Genomic DNA, 17,324 nt, shown 5'->3' with positions numbered 1-17,324 from the left:
TCTCTTTAATTGGTAAAACAGTTTTTGTGTAAATATTTTGATGTTCGTAAAATGATAGTATATTTTCTTATTTTTACATTATGTAATTGGAAGGTGGCAGATATGCGGAGAAACTTGGAAGATATAACTTGCTCAGTGCTATTTTCTGTACAAAGTTATTTTTCCAGAATTGAAAAAAAATATTGTCCAGCTATTGACAGCTGTACTGTTTACATCAAAATCCTCCAATTGATGCTAGATATTGATATTGTGGCTGGAAATGATAGCTTCCCTTCCTGTTGTTACCTGCTGGTAATGAAAATGCTCTCATACTAGGGTGACAGTTCTGCATTCACAGGATGTCTTCGGCGTAGTCTTTTTTCCACAAAGAATTTTCACTTAAAAAAAAAGTTACTACATGTAAATAAAGGTGCACTAAGACTGTTATGCTTAACACTATTTGCACCTGGCAGACTTATTACACAAAAGTAAATTAAAATGTATGTTCAGAAACTTGCTTCTGTAACACCACACCACCCTGAAAATGTAGTTTGTATGGTAAAGGTGAAGAAAAGGTCACATTATTTCAGCCCTTTCCAAACATAATGAACTAGTATACTTGTGATTTTAAACCCAACTAAAATATGTAGTATATAATATTATAATTTTTGTTGCCTTGATGTACTCTCTCATGCAGTATGTTCTTTGCCATAATTTTCTTTTTCAAGGCTGTGGTGGCTTTAACAGCATAACATTGCAAAGGAAATGTGTTTTGTAATAATTCTGTGCCTACTTTCTACCAAAACAAAAACTGTATACGACCCATGTATAAAACTGAATAGGCCTAGTTACTTTTGAAACACTCTGAAGTAAAAGCGATTTGGATAAATGGTACAAAAGATGCAGAAAAGGAAATATTCTCAGAACCCTTAGTCAAGGTTCACATAATTTCTTAAAGAACTTGGTCTTTGTCATACAGAGTAAATTTTGTTGGAGTTTAAAGACCCATGACACCTAATCCTCAGCAGTCAGTCATTCAGTCCCTGTCAAGTTGAACAGTCAGGATCCTGCTTGTTATTCGCATCTAAATAACTGGTAGAAACCCAATTGTTCAACATGACAACACCTAGCTGAGAAAGCCTGAAGGATTCTGTTCCTGTTTTGTGTGGGCTTGGTGTAGTTTGGAAGCTTACAATACTAGAAGAAAAAATGATGTTCATTACTCAACATTACGGTTGTCTTTAGCACAGAAACGGGTACACAATGCTGCAACAAAAATTTTTGACCACTTACCCAGTGATATAAAATGTCTGACAGCGAGATAAAATTTGAAAATAAATTGAAAAAAAGTTTCTCCTTGACAACTCCTTTTATTCTGTAGAAGAATTAAATCTATGTTTGTAACATGTAAAAGGTGGTGGGTAAGAATTGCTAACTTAATCTGTTATCTTGTTTTCATTTCAGGAGTGGGGGGGAATTATATAGTGACGTTTAGAGTACAAATAGATTGATTTTCAATATGAATTTAAAATGACTCGTTCCACATCGTGATTATTTATTGTGCAAAATGGAACATGAAAGTAACTTAACTTATAGATTCTCCTTGTGGTGTTCTGTTATTTGCATCTACTGTAGGCCTGTTTTGCATTGGTTTCAACGTATGACAGATAAAGAGGAATTTTCAGTATTAGTTTACGGCTTTGATCAATGATGTGCAACAAATGTCATAAACATGGCGACTATAATGTGATATCGGCAACGATTATCCCCCCCCCAATGGCTGTGTTAGAAATCAATCTGTCACCACAACCAGGTTTTTTGCTTTCACACGTGTTGGCTTAGCCAACTGACAACCAAACAGTGACAGTACACACCAGAAAGTGACATCACATTACCATTATGTCATTGGTTTAAGCCAGTTAAGTACTGAATATTCCTTTTGACCCAGAATAACTTTTGTTTGGTGTTTCTGTTTTTAGTACATTGTTGTCCTATTTCTTCACCCAACAGTAATTGTTTATTAATGACAGTCTTGTTAGCTGTTGTTTTTGTTCTTTGTATTTGGCGAGCTTAAAGAGAACCAATTGTAAAAGAAGATACTGGAAGGAAGAGGGAGGTTCTATACTAAAGATTGCATATTGTCATTTTCCCACATTTCAGTTAGAAGTCAGCACTTGGTATTTAGACATTTTGTGTTGTCCTGGGAGACTCTCAATAAACATTTTTTATATGTGGTACGTTCAAGTTTTTCCAGGGTTGCAGTAAATAAGCTGCAGAAAATTGTGTACTTAATTCCTGAAATGGACTCCTTTGTCTGATAGACTATACAGTGTTCTTAACTTGATACTATCTAAAAGTTGAACGGTTTACTCATATGTCGTAACATACCAGTACCTGCACATAGTTAGATATTTATAACTGTTTCAAATGTGACTTGATGAAATTCTAGTAAATGTTATCTGTTTAACTCATGTGCACATTTTGTTCTGTTAATGCAGTCTATCTAAGTTTGTTGTTTTTCTTATATTCAATTTGATTTATATTCAGGCTAAACAGAAACCTTCCTCTTATATTGCATTCAGTGTTAAATAATTCCAGTGAGACCATCGAAGCAAAGTTGTTTCTTCGTTTGTGTTTTTCCAGTAAGTCTACAGGATATGTCAATGTAGTCTCACTAATTATAGCTGTTTATTTCAAGTCAGTATCTGCTAAATATTTTTTCAATAATTCATCTATCTGCTTTTCTGTGAAAATACTGTAGTAATTTTATTTTAGTCCTAAAATTATATGGTTTTAAGTAACAAAACTATTTCACTGTTACATTTTAGATGAGTGACTGAATCCATAAGTCTGTCTAGGCATGCTGCCGTGTTTGATGTGGAAGTAAATGGCACATACCAAGCTGGGAAACTAGAACAAAAATATTTGCATATGTAGTTTTTTGGGACTAATATAACATTTGAAACAGTTTTAAACTGAATGTAATGTTTGCTGGGATAAGTCTGCGTAACCAGAGATAAACTTTCTGTTTAGACAGCCTGTATCATATACTGAACACGTCTAGGAACATAACTGCCTGGTCCCAGAGCACTTTTCCACCACTCATGTCATTTTGATCTGCAACATTCCCAGTACCATCTCACTCAATCCTCGAAGTGGAATTATATGGCATTATTAAAGCACTGGAGAGGATTCAGAGATCACTATTTGACGTTTCTCGTCTGTTCCAACTCGCTTAGTGCACTACAAGAATTACACTGAATGTGTCCAGTAAACCAGTTGATTCAGCTCATCCATGACTCCTTACAGAAGCTCCAATGCTTTGGTAAAGAGGTGATCCTTTTCTGGGTACCTGGCCACATCGGAATACAGGGAAAGATCGTGGCCAACAAAGGAGCCAAAGAAGCATGTTGGGATGGTGTTGTCCTTCAGTGTCCCATCCCATTGCATGCCATCATCTCGTTTTCTCATAGATGCATCATACGTCAGTGGGAGACTGAACAGTTGCAGGTGACAGAAAACAAACTGTGGTCGCTCAAATCGACCACACAGGCATGACTGATTTCATGTCAGTCACAAAGCTGGAAGGAGGTTCTGCTTACCAGGCTGCGCATCGGACACAGTTCTTTTACACGTGGCTTTCTCCTCCAGCTGGAGGATCCACCACTCTGTGAGGTTTGTGGTATACCACTTTCAGTTCAGCATATTTTGGCAACACATGTCCTGTGTACTGAAATTAGAGCAGCCCTCAGTCTCGATGGAGGTCTGCCCACCATCCTCGCTGATACAGATTCCAGTGTTAAGAGTGGTGAACTTTTGTGAACTGTTAGACCTCATCCCTAAATTGGTAGGGAATGGAGGCAGACTTAATGCATTATCAACTGCTCCAGATGTGAGGACAGCCTTCATCCCCACCCATGAGATTGGCATGCTGACTTTTCATCAGGACACTGTTGACCACGATGTTGAGCGCCCTTTACCTTCATCATCATCATCTTGATCTTGAGTGGCCAATTAATATATCTTACCTGAGTACTGTTGGCATTCCCTCATTTATACCACTGGCTCCATCCTTTTGGAACAATTTTTAGCGTTGCATAAATGCAGCATTTATGCAGTAAGATTGTTTCAGTAATTATAGTTTCACATAATTACTGTGGTGCATAAATCAGCCACATAGACATGTCAAACTCATAATAAAGGGTGAAACATGATTATTTATTGCAGACTCATATTTTGGAGTACATTTCAAAACACAGAAAAAGAGTGTTTCATCTCGTTATTTACAATACTGTATTGTTTCAAATGCCATCTGCATACTGTCAAACCAGTTACAGTATAATGATAGTTTACCAGTAGTGCTGCAATCAAACTGACATAAAAGTCTACTATTCACAAAGAACAACATTTCAGTCATACTGGAGATTCCAGTATTTGTTTGAATGCTTTTTTTGAAAATAGCTTACTTTCTGGCATAGTCATACAAAATTTCAATACGAAATTACCAGTTTTGGGCATCGGCAGCCATTTTCATGTTGATGTTGACAATGTCAGTTCCTTAGGGGTTGGAGTGAACAGTAGCATGTGTCTTAAAATCTGAAGGTGGCTGGTGTCAACTGAAACTAACTATTTCATATTGAAATTTTGTGTTATTGTGCCAAAAATACTGTTTTCAAAACAAACAGAAGCTGACCTCAGTTAGGTGATAAACAAGCATGGATCTCAAAACATCTGCAGCATCTGAGTGCACCACAGATATTGGAGTGCAGCAGCTTTGCCAGTCAGATACACCTGGAGTTCATCTCACTTTTGATTGTTGTGGCACTCTACTGCAGTTGGTTACCTATATATTACGCTGTGTTTGTGGTGTTACTGTTGAATGTGGAAGGGATGAGAAACAGCAAAACTTTATTTTGCTGTGTGGTCCATTGCTCTTAAGAAGCACAGTAGCAAAAAATGTGCTTTAAGGGTTAGCTTTCATGACAGCAGAGACACTTGTATGCAAGCACAGTTTGAGACTCAGGAACTGTCTGTTGTTGCCTCTCCTTTTCCTGTTGGCCACATTTTCTGCTAGCACTGGTATTTGCTCAGCTGCTTCCTTTATTGAGCACCGCATCGCTGCAATTGATGCCTTTTATCATGGATGTGGGTATAGTTCTTTTTCTGTGATGTTTAATGGGAAAAAATGAACGCGTTGAAAGAGCTGCACATAGTAAAAATTTAGTTACTTCATACAATTTAGTTTTAGACTGTTGACTGGACGAGTGCTACATTTGCTGCTTGCATAATGAACCCGTGTATTTTCCAGGCGTTAGCTGTGATGCGTGCTTGAGAGGAAATTTTCGTGGACGACGTTACAAGTGTTTAATATGCTATGATTATGATTTGTGTGCTGCATGCTATGAAGTAGGAGCAACCACCACAAGACACACGACTGAGCACCCTATGCAGTGTATTCTAACTAGGTCAGATTTTGGTGAGTACTGTCCCTGTTTACTGAAATTATAAATATATCCAGCTCTTGCTATAGCACTTTTTCATCCTTTAACACTGCCACCTTCTGTAATTAGTTTAGCAAAAGGAGTCTGTTTAATGGTGTTAAAGTTATTTAATTTACCCTGTGATTCGTTTATCTGCATAGAGGTATAACTTCCTTATAGCTTAACTGAGGCTGGTAGAGAGAAACATTTGTGATTACAGCTTGTGAAAGAACCAGTAACTTTCAAAGAACATCTGAGCTGTGAAATATTTGTGTGCATGTTTTACATTTCCTGTATTGCCCTCAAATTCGTGTTGGCACTTTTGAGTGCCAGTAAGAATCACTAATTCTAATGACTTTATTTTGGTGGAAGATAGAGACAAAATTGAGTGCTTTGCTTTCCACATGGAGAGCATGAGACTGATGATTATTGATGTAACTATTGTGGATTATTGTGTTGGTGACTGGTTCTTGTATTTATTTCTTGTACTCTCTGTTTCTTGGAATATGACAGGATTTCTTGGGAGTCCAATGTTGTAGTTTGGTTTTGAGTTATTGAAGCCAATGAATGTGACTGTAGAAAAACTGACTGTGGTGATGTACTGATCTGTAGCATAAGACAATGGTTGTTTCAAAAGCTTTGAGGAGCATTTTTGTGATGTCTCGATTTTTGAGGTGATGGTCAAACAGGTACCTAAGAGTACAATTTAAATTTTATGGAATATTCTGTTTTATATGACAGTATTCTGCACAATATATTCCATTATGCTGTCACGTAATTTCATGCACTTAACATCATGACAATGTTTTTCAAATGCTATTTTCTTGGTGGTACTGTGTTCTAGTGTAAGCTATTAATTCGTCTTGTTTACTTCTCATCATTGACCTCGCAAACAGTTACCAAATGCAGTACACAACAAAAAACCATGGTACACCATAAGACCACTTTTACTGCAAGATGTGGTGGATTCTTGGTTACAGTAAATCATATAAAATGTGATGAACAGTTGTAGATGCCTGTGGATTGTTTTTTGTGTTGTCACATAATGTTAAAATAGTTGGATGGAATTTTTAATCTTAGTTGGTAAACAAGGCAATGAATTGAACTGGAGAGAAAAGAGTTTTATGGCAGAACTTGACAAAACCAGGCATAAGTTGATAGAACATGGTCAGTGGCATCAAAAAAATTCTCAGTTTGGCCATAGAGGCTGGATGTGTGGGTTACAAATTGTGGAAGGAGACAAAGATGTGAGTACAGTAAACAGGTTCAAGTGGGTGTAGGTTTTGGTAGTTATGGAGACACTTGCATGGAGAGCTATATCAAAGTAGTCTCCAGACTAAAGACCACAAAAACAACACAGCTAATTTGTATTTAGTCTTATCTCATCACCATGTATAGTTCAGTTTTGTGATGATTTGCTCTGTTGCAAAAGTTGATTACTGAAAAAGTATTAATGATTCATATTGTTTCTCACCTACGTAGCAGGCATCAGTAATGTGCAGTGGCACTTGACTTAAAGATAGTTAATGCCCTGATGGTGGGGGAAATCCATAATTAAGGCAGCACAGGGAGTAGACATGGGATATAAAATTCCTGGTGTCTTGTTTGGTGGAGGGATCGGGGGGGGGGGGGGGGGGGTGCTTGAAAATCCTTGTCACTTTATTCCAATGTAATGGTTTAAATTCCAAACTCAACTGCCTCCCTTCTTCAACACTTTCTAATTGGGAAGGGGGGGGGGGGTGTCAGCGTGTAGCACTGTTGGTGATGGGCTGCCCATTAGATGATGAAATTCGGCTAGGTGTATTACTGGAGGCTATGTGATTGTACGGAGTTTCCCTGTTCTCCTCCTTTTGTTACCACCACAAATGACGACGACAGATAGCTGTAGTTAATACATCTGACATACATGCCACCAGAGTAAGATTTTCACCAGGTTTTGGGTGATATAAGTAAGTTGATGTATTATGAATTAAAATAAATTGAGAGAGAAAAACTAGTTGAGAAAAGCAAGAAGTCTTTGCACCTCAGACTGTTGTCAAAATATGTGAAACTCTGAGATAGTGGTAACATCCCAATAAATTGCTCACAGGTACATGATGGAGTAAAAAAAGGTTAATGAACACAGTGAGCTTATACAAATGAAGGCAGATGCATGCCACGAACCACGGTCTTGCTGTCAGGAAAAGAAGACCCTACAGTTGACTGCCCTGCTATATAGAAAAACACGTTACCCTGGTATGGTTTGTGTGTTTACCTTTACCCTGGAAGCCCATCAATTGTGCACCATTGTTGTAGTGGCCAAATTGCTGCTGAAGTTATTGAAGTTATTTGGACTTTTACAATGTATGCAACAACTGAAGAATTCGATACAGTGTTCATATAAAGCAGGTACCATGTAACTGTTAGAGCAATGGTGCAGTTGTGTGCTGAAATGTATCCTCCTCGTACTGTACTCTCGTAGTCTGTCTTTGTGCATCTACATCTACAATCTACATCTACTTTGGTACTCCACAAGCCTCCATACAGTGTGTGGCAGAGAGTACCCTGTACCACTACTAGTCATTTCCTTTCCTGTTCCACTCACAAATAGAGCAAGGGAAAACAACTGTCTAAATACCTCTCTATGGGCCCTAATTTCTTATCTTATTTTCGTAGTCCCTACACACAATGTATGTTGGTTTCTAAAAAAAAAAAAAAAAGCCTCCCCTTCAGGGATTTCCTGAAGCACCTCCCAGTAACAAATCTTGGAGCCCGCCTCTGAATTGCTTTGATGTCTTCCTTCAATCTGACGTGGTACGGATTTCAAACACTCGAGTAGTACTTGGGAATAGGTCACACCAGCATCCTATTTGCTGTCTCCTTTACAAGGGAACCACTCTTTCCTAAAATCCTCCTAATAAACTGAAGTCAACCACTTGTTGGCCCTACCACACTTCTCACATGCTTGTTCCATTTCACATCCTTTTGCAACATTATGCCCAGATATTTAAACAACTTGACTGTGTCAAGCAGGACAGTAGTAATACTGTATCCAAACATTGTAGGTTTGATCTTCCTACTCATCCACATTAAGTTACATTTTTTCTACATTTAGGGCTAGCTGCCATTAATCACACCAACTGGAAATTTTGTTGAAGTCATCTTGTGTTTTCCTACAGGCACTCAACTTTGCCACCTTACCATGCACCACAGCATCATCAGCAAACAGCCGCAGATTCTTGCCCACCCTGTCCGCTAAGTAATTTATGTATATAGACAACAACAGTGGTCCTATCACAGTTCCCTAGGGCACTCCGATGATACCCTGGACCGTGATGAACATTCGCTGTCGAGGAGAACAGACTGGGTTCTATTATTTAAGAAGTCTTCGAGCCACTTGCATGTCTGTGAACTTATTCCATATGTTCGTACCTTCATTAACAGCCAGCAATGGGGCACCGTGTCAAATGCATTTTGGAAATATAGAAATATGGGATCTGCCTGATGCCCTTCACCTATAGTTCGCAGCATATCATGAGAAAAGGACAACCTGAGTTTCGCTTGAACGATGTCTTCTAAAGTCATGCTGATTCATGGACATAAGCTTCTCAGTGTCAAGAAAGTTTATTATATTCAAACTAAGAATATGTTCAAGGATTCTGCAGCAAACAGAAGATACTGGAGACGCCTGTGCATTTTTCCAGTTGCTTGGGACTTCATGCTGGGTGAGAGATTCATGAGAAATGCAAGCTAGGCAAGGGCCAAAGCCATAGAATACTCTTTGTAAAATCAAATTGGGATTCCATCTGGACCTGGTGATTTATTTACTTTCAAATCTTTCAGCTGTTTCTCTACACCAGGGATGATTACTATATGGTCAAATGACAGTATGATCGTCTGATTATTCTGTGTGAATGGTTTCTTTAATGTGAAATTTAAAACTTTGGCTTTCGTTTTGCTATCTTCAACTGCCACACCAGATTGGTCAACGATGGATTGAATAGAAGCCTTAGACCCACTTTACGATTTTACATAACACCAGAATTTCCTCGGGTTTTCTGCAAGGTCTTTTTCTGAGCTGTGATGGTGGTAGCTGTTGTATGCTTTGCACATATATCTTTTCACAGACACCCAAATCTCTAATAACCTTTGCTTATCGTCATTTGTGCGCTCCCTTTTGAACCGAGTACTAGGCACATAACTTTCCAGACCATGATTTACAATCTGCTTAAACTTTGCCCATAATTCCTCTACATCCATCTTGCTGAAACTGAGTGATGCCAATTCACTGTGTGAGAGAGAGATACTAATAACTGCTTATCTGATCTATCTAGCAGAAACACTCTCCTAAACTTCTTGACTAATTTATTAACTTTCATAATCTTAGTGGCTATAATGACATCATGATTGCTAATCCCCTATCATTGTTTCATTCAAAATTTCATGTTCCAAAGCTACTCATTCATTTTGTGTCATATTCCTTTCATCCACATCCACATTCATTCTCTATGAGCCACCTTATTGGTCATGGTGGAGGGTACCTTGTACCACTACTAGTAATTTCAAAAAATGGTTCAAATGGCTCTGAGCACTATGGGACTTAACATCTATGGTCATCAGTCCCCTAGAACTTAGAACTACTTAAACCTAACTAACCTAAGGACATCACACAACACCCAGCCATCACGAGGCAGAGAAAATCCCTGACCCCGCCGGGAATCGAACCTGGGAACCCGGGCGTGGGAAGCGAGAACGCTACCGCACTACCACGAGATGCGGGCACTAGTAATTTCATTTCCTTATCCACTTGCAAATAGAGTGAGGGAAAACAGTTGTCTTATGCCTCTGTACAAGCTGTAATTTCTCTTATATTTGTGTCCACTATGTGAAATGGATTTCACAGCAGTAGTATAGTTCTGCTGTCAGCCTGAAATGTTGGTTCTTCAAATTTCTTTGATATTGTTCCTCGAAAAGAATGTCACTTTCCCTCCAACAATCCTCATTTGAGTTCCTGAAGCATCTGCATAATACTTGCATGTTGATTGAACTTGCAAGTAACAGAACTAGCATCCCACCTCTGAATTGTTTCAATGTCTTCCTTTAATCTGACCTGGCGGTTATGCGAAACACTTGAGCAGTACTCAAGAATGGGTTGCAGTAGTATTCTATATGCAGTCACCTTTACAGATGAACCACATTTTCCTAAAATTCTCCCTATAAAATCAATCATTCACCTTCCCCACTACAATCCTTACATGCTGTTTCCATTTCATATCGCTCTGCAACGTCACAGCTAGATATTCAATCGACATGACTGTCAAGCAGTATACTACTGATGCTGTATGTGAGCATTGCAGGATTATCTTCCCTACTCATCAGCATTAGCTTACATTTTTCTACTTTTAGATGCAGCTGCCATTCATAATACAAACTAGAAATTATGTCTTAAGTCATCCTTCTACAGTCAGTCAACTTTGACACCTTCTTGTACTCCACAGCATCACCAGCAAACAACCACAGAGTGCTGTGCAACCTGTCTGCCAGATCATTTATTTAGAAAATAAGTTATCCTATCACACTTCCCTGGGACAGTCCTGACAATACTGATGGACACTGGCTATCTAGAGAAACATATTGGGTTCTGTTACACCATGTAATAAGATTTTATTTTAAGTTAATTTTTTGTTGTTACTGATGCAGTGTGTTTCAAAACACTATGTAAACTCTGTTTTGAATGTGGGAAATTACTTTTAGGGAAATGGCATTGATTTTTATTAATTTCAGGAAAATGCATTTATTTGGAACAATTAAAACCCATGAAACAAAACGAAATTCTTAACTACAATGTTTGAGAAAAATGTAAATGCAGTAAATACACAGGATGAATCAAAGAGGACTTGAGATAACTTACAGAATTGGTAGATGTGTCATTTTGTACATGTTGTTGTTGTTGTTGTTGTTGTTGTTGTGGTCCTCAGTCCTGAGTCTGATTTGATGCAGCTCTCCGTGCTACTCTATCCTGTGCAAGCTTCTTCATCTCCCAGTACCTACTGCAACCTACATCCTTCTGTATCTGTTTGGTGTATTCATCTCTTGGTCTCCCTCTACGATTTTTACCCTCCACGCTGCCCTCCAATACCAAATTGGTGATCCCTTGATGCCTCAGAACATTGTCCTGCCAACTGATCCCTTCTTCTAGTCAAGTTGTGCCACAAACTTCTCTTCTCCCCAATCCTATTCAGTACATAACCACCTCAAATTTGAAACACATAGTGCATCAGTACTCCATTTCGCCACCAGTAGTGCCAGCATAGTGCACAATTAAAATGGCTACTTTCACTAGTGTGGAATATGTTTGCTATGTGTTTTGCTTTCATGAAACAAACTCTGTAACAACTGTTTGGTGTAAATTTTGCACCGAATATGCTGAAGAACCTCCAAGTAGGCCTACAATTTACCCTTGGCACAGTAAATTTGCTGAGGCAGGTAATTCACTGCGACATGATAAATCACCAGGTCTCCCACATTTTGATGATATGTCAAACAGATTAGGGAGAGCTTAGCCCACAGCTCACAAAAATGGAAAAACAAGATGAAGATGACTGATATGGGATGGTTTACTATCGACAATAAAGTGCACCACATTTCCCCACAGGCATTCCAAGCTTCCTTGATAATGGCTTCCCAGGTCAGTGAATTGGCTGTGAAGGGCCAATTGCATGGTCATCTTGATCCCCAGATGTGACACCATTTCTCGTGGTTTCATTAAAGACTGTGTATATGTTCTTCCCCTGACAAACAATTTAGCTGACCTGAAAAATCGAATATATGCTGCCGTTGCACAAGTTACGCCTGATTTGCTTCAATCAGTGTAGGAAGAAATTGATTACTGGTGGGATATTTGCCACATCACAAATGCGAGTCACATCAAATCAAAATGACACTTTTATGAAACGTTAGGTTGTTTGCTACAAAATGACGCATCTATTGATTTCGTAATGACAAAAGTGTTAAGGTACATGAAAATGTTTATATTTCATGTACAGAATGCTTAAAAATGTGTTGCCTACCTGCGTTTCCTCTTGTAAGTTACATCAGTCCGCATATGTAATCACCAAGCATTCTCTCAGTATACTGTCCCTGGTACATTCTTTTAAAGAATTTTAAGACCTGATGGAACGTTCCACCTTGTTCCTCTGAATATGCACCCGTATGAGACTTGAAAACATCTAGATATGAATGGGGTACATGCAGCTTCAAAGACAAGCTGAACCCCATTGCTTTGTAGTTCTTCAAAAGATCCTCTACCACGTCTTCATAATTGTCCACCCTGTGATTCCCTAGGAAACCATACACTACATGCTGGAAGCTCTTCCCGACCTTTCTATGAACTAGTAGAAGTTTGCTGATGCATGTGTCATCACAAAGTAATGTTTTCACTTGGGGCTCCCACAAATATTCCATCCATTATCTTAGCCTCTGATAGATTGGGGAACACATTGTGAAGGTACTTCATTGCATCTGATGTTGTATCTAATGCCTTTACAAACTGTTTGACGAGTCCAAGATTAATATGGAGGGGAGGTATTAGCATATTTTCCTGCTTGACAAGGAGTTACCTCCATGTTTTTTTGGCCATCAACAAACTCCATCCTCAATGGCCATTTAACAATCTGAAAATGTATGCCTGTGTCCCTGCTATCCCATCAAAAATGCAGTCATTCTGAGATCAGCAGCTGCATCCCACTGATGTTTGGCATATTTTACTACCTGAAGATGATATTGAACACTTGGGTTATCTTCCTTTAGGCAAGTCGAATGAGTGATTGGAATTCAGGGATATTTGTTTCCATTATGCAGGAGAAGAGCTTTCAGCTTCTTGCAGGAGTTATCATTCATTGAGTTGTTGGCCCTTTGGATCATAGTTAAACACAATTTCTTTGAAGAGACATAGCACATTGTGGCAACTGCAGTTTGTCTGTCAGCTTAATGTGTTGTGAGAAAGTTTCATGGTGTTTCCTCTTATTGGATATCTTGTAGCTCTTATCCAGTAGGTTCCACTTCTTTAATCCCAATGTTAGAATTTCTGCATTGGATTTTGTAAGTCGCAGATCCCTGATAAAGTTATTTAACTCATTTTGTGTGAAGTAGTGAAGTATAGCACCATCATCCTCTGAGAAGTCTTCTCAATGGTCGAATTCGGTATTTGACTCACAACTGCTATCTTCACAGTACTAGAGGAGGAGGAGGAGGAGGAAGAAGAATAGGAAACTCCTCAATGTGTGCAATGGGCCTAAGAGATGATGGCTAGTCTGGATATGCAAAAACATTGGCTTTCTTGCCTCTCATATGATGAGTCAGCAACACAGAAATAGCAGTTGTAGAGGTGACCTGTTGGTTCTCACCAAATTCTACACACACCAAATTTCATTTCTTTGTTTTCTCCTCTATACCAGGCCTTGAGAGTGGATCTGCAACAACAACATGTGACATGTGTCACCAGTTCTTGCATTAGTCTCACACAGGGATACCTAAATATCACCTGTATGCTGAACAGAAGTTGTTAGCATTCTTTGTTCTGTGCTTTTGATCCCGGGAAGATGTTACACACACAACAAAAACATTCTGGATGATGCTTACAACAACGGGAAGATGCCATTATTCATCAATAATGTGCACCTGAAACACATAACATATGGTTGAACCATTTATTCATCTCATGACCTGATTCATCCAAAACAAGCATAAAATTCACTTAAACAAAAAGTTTTCTTTTGTTACATAGTGTATTTTAAGAAGTATTTGAACAACTTGTCTATCAGGGAACTTGCACTGTATGTTTGTATCTTCGTTAACAGTCTGCAGTGATGCATTCTGTCAAACGCTTTTCAGAAATCTAGGAATATAGAATCTGCCTGCTGCCCTTCATCCATGGTTCACAGGATGTTGTTATTGTGGTCTTCAAGCCAGAGACTGGTTTGATGCAGATACTGTGCAAGTTTCTTCATCTCCAAGTAACTACTGCAACCTACACCCTTCTGAATCTGTTTAGTGCATTCATGCCTTGGTCTCCCTCTATGAATTTTACCCTCTGCACTTCCCTCCAACACTAAATTGAATATCCCTTGATGCCTCAGAACGTGTCCTACCAGCTGATCCCTTCTTCTAGTCAAGTTGTACCACAAATTCCTCTTCTCCCCAATTCTGTTCAGTATCTCCTCATTAGTTCATGATATATCCATCTAATCTTCAGCATTCTTCTGTAGCACCACATTTCGAAAGTTTCTATTCTCTTCTTCTCAAAAATATTTATCGTCCATGTTTCACTTCCATGCATGGCTACACTCCATACAAAAACTTTCAAAAAAGACTTCCTGACACTTAAATCTATACTCGATGTTAGCAGATTTCTCTTCTTCAGAACACTTTCCTTGCCATTGCCAGTCTACATTTCATATCCTCTCTGATTCAACCATCAGTTATTTGCTCCCATAAATAGCAAAACTCATCTGCTACTTTAAGTGTCTCATTTCCTAATCTAATTCCCTCAGCATCAACTGCTTGATTGCTTTTGTTGATGTTATCTTATATCCTCCTTTCAAGACACTGTTCATTCCATTCAACTGCTTTTCCAGGTCCTTTGCTGTCTTTGACAGGTTGCAATGTTGGCAAACATAAAAATTGTTATTTTTTCTCCATGGATTTTAATTCCTACTCCAAATTTTTCTTTTGTTTCCTTTACTGCTTGCTCAGTATACAGATGAATAACATTGGAGATAGGCTACAACCCTGTCTCACTCCCTTCTCAACCAGTGCTTCCCTTTCATGTCCCTTGACTCTTTTGTATAAATTGAAAATAGCCTTTCGCTCCCTGTATTTGACCCCTGCCACCATCGGAATTTGAAAGAGGTTATTCCAGTTAACATTGTCAGAAGCATTCTCTAAGTCTACAAATGCTAGAAACGTAGGTTTGTCTTTCTTTCATCTCTCTTCGAAGATAAGTCGTAGGGTTAGTATTGCCCCCACGTGTTCCAACATTTCTACAGAATCCAACCAGGTCAGCTTCTACCAGTTTTTCCATTCATCTGTAAACAATTTGTGTTAGTATTTTGCAGCTGTGACTTTATTAAACTGATAGTTTGGTACTTTTCACACCTGTCAACACCTACTTTCTTTGGTATTGGAATTATTATATCCTCCTTGAAGTCTGGGGGTATTTCGCTTGTCTCGTACATCTTGCTCACCAGATGGTAGAGTTCTGTCAGGGTTGGCTCTCCCAAGGCTATCAGTAGTTCTAATGGAATGTTGACTACTCCCAGGGCCTTGTTTCGACTTAGGTCTTTCAGTGCTCTATCAAACTCTTCACACAGTACCATATCTCCCATTTCATCTTCATCTATGTCCTCTTGTCTTTCCATAATATGTTGCCCTCAACTAAATCACCCTTGTTTAGACGCTCTATATACTCCTTCCACATTTCAGCCTTCCCTTCTTTGCTTGGCACTGGTGTTCCATCTGAGCTCTTTGACATCCGTACAAGTGGTTCTCTTTTCTCCAAAGGTCTCTTTAATTTTCCTGTAGTCAGTATCTATCTTACCCCTAGTGATATACATCTCTACATCCTTACATTTGTCCTCTAGCCACCCCTGCTTAGCCATTCTGCACTCCCTCTTGATCTCATTTTTGAGACGTTTGTATTCCTTTTTGCCTGCTTCATTTACTGCCTTTTTATATTTTCTCCTTTCATCAATTAAATTCAATATTTCTTCTGTTACCCAAGGATTTCTACTAGCCCTCGTCTTTTAACCTACTTGATCCTCTGCTGCCTTTATTATTTCATCTCTCAAAGCTAGCTATTCTTCTTCTATGTTATTTCTTTCCCCCGTTCTTGTCAATCGTTCTCCAATGCTCTCTCTGAAACACTCTACAACCTCTGATTTTTTTAGTTTATCCAGGTTGTGTGGATGCTATGGATATCGTGTGAGAAAACAGCAAGCTGAGTTTTGCACAAGTTCCACTAGTGATGCTTTCTGAAACTGCTGACTCGTGGACATTAGCTTTTTGGTCTGTAGGAAATTTATTACATATGAACTGAGAATATATACAACAATTCTGCAGAAAACTGATGGTATGGATAATGGTCTGTAATTTTACAGGTCTATTTTTTCCCCGTCTTATATGCGGGTGTCACCTGCACTTTTTTCCTCCAGTTACTTAGTAATGAGCGCTGTGTGAAAGATTCATGACAAAATACTCTTTGTAAAACTGAATTGGGATATTATCCTGACCTGGCGACTTATTCGTTTTCAATTCTTTCAGTTGCTTCTCTATGCCAGGGATACCTTTTACTATATTCTCCACACAGGAGTCTGTACAATGGTCAGATGATGGTATGTTTGTACGATCCTCTTGTGTGAACAATTTCTTAAAGGCAAAATTTAGGACTAACACTTTCCTTTTGCAACCTTCCTCCATTGCCACACCGGATTGGTCAATATGTGACTGGATAGAAGTTGTTGACCCATTTAGAGATTTTTATGTAGGAATAGAATTTTCACCCGTTTCAATCAGTTGTTGCTTAATGTCCTCTTTGAAGCTCTCAACAACCATTGATTTCTTGAATTTATCCAGGTTCAGGCTCTTGCATTTTTTACCTTTCTGCAGTTTCTTCAGTTTTAGAATGCAATTTCATCTGAAGCAACAGAAAAATAATTATGGTCAAAGGCAGCTGCACTTTCAAATGTGTTGTCTACTTTAAAATCTGGTTTCAATATCTCAATCATATCACCATAATAAGCAATTTGAAATCGTACAGTTCTGGTAAAAGTATAGCTCAGGGCCAGTGACTTGCCTCTGTGTTTTGTGCAGCAGTGTGTTAGTGCTGAG

The 17,324-nt window shown here is 38.7% G+C and overlaps 1 protein-coding gene across 1 annotated transcript in view; it reads left to right on the top strand.

Moving 5' to 3' along the window:
• The window catches only part of LOC124612483 (E3 ubiquitin-protein ligase KCMF1-like), a 90,821-nt gene that overhangs the window by 977 nt on the left and 72,520 nt on the right, over window positions 1–17,324 (top strand). Inside the window, 1 exon segment of the mRNA XM_047140717.1 lies at window positions 5,288–5,455. Coding sequence (XP_046996673.1) covers window positions 5,288–5,455 — 168 coding nt within the window.

This window comes from Schistocerca americana, chromosome 4, assembly GCF_021461395.2.
Source record: "Schistocerca americana isolate TAMUIC-IGC-003095 chromosome 4, iqSchAmer2.1, whole genome shotgun sequence".
NCBI classification, from domain to species: domain Eukaryota; kingdom Metazoa; phylum Arthropoda; class Insecta; order Orthoptera; family Acrididae; genus Schistocerca; species Schistocerca americana.
Note: the sequence above shows the minus strand (reverse complement) of the source record. Positions and strands in the feature narration are given on the sequence as shown.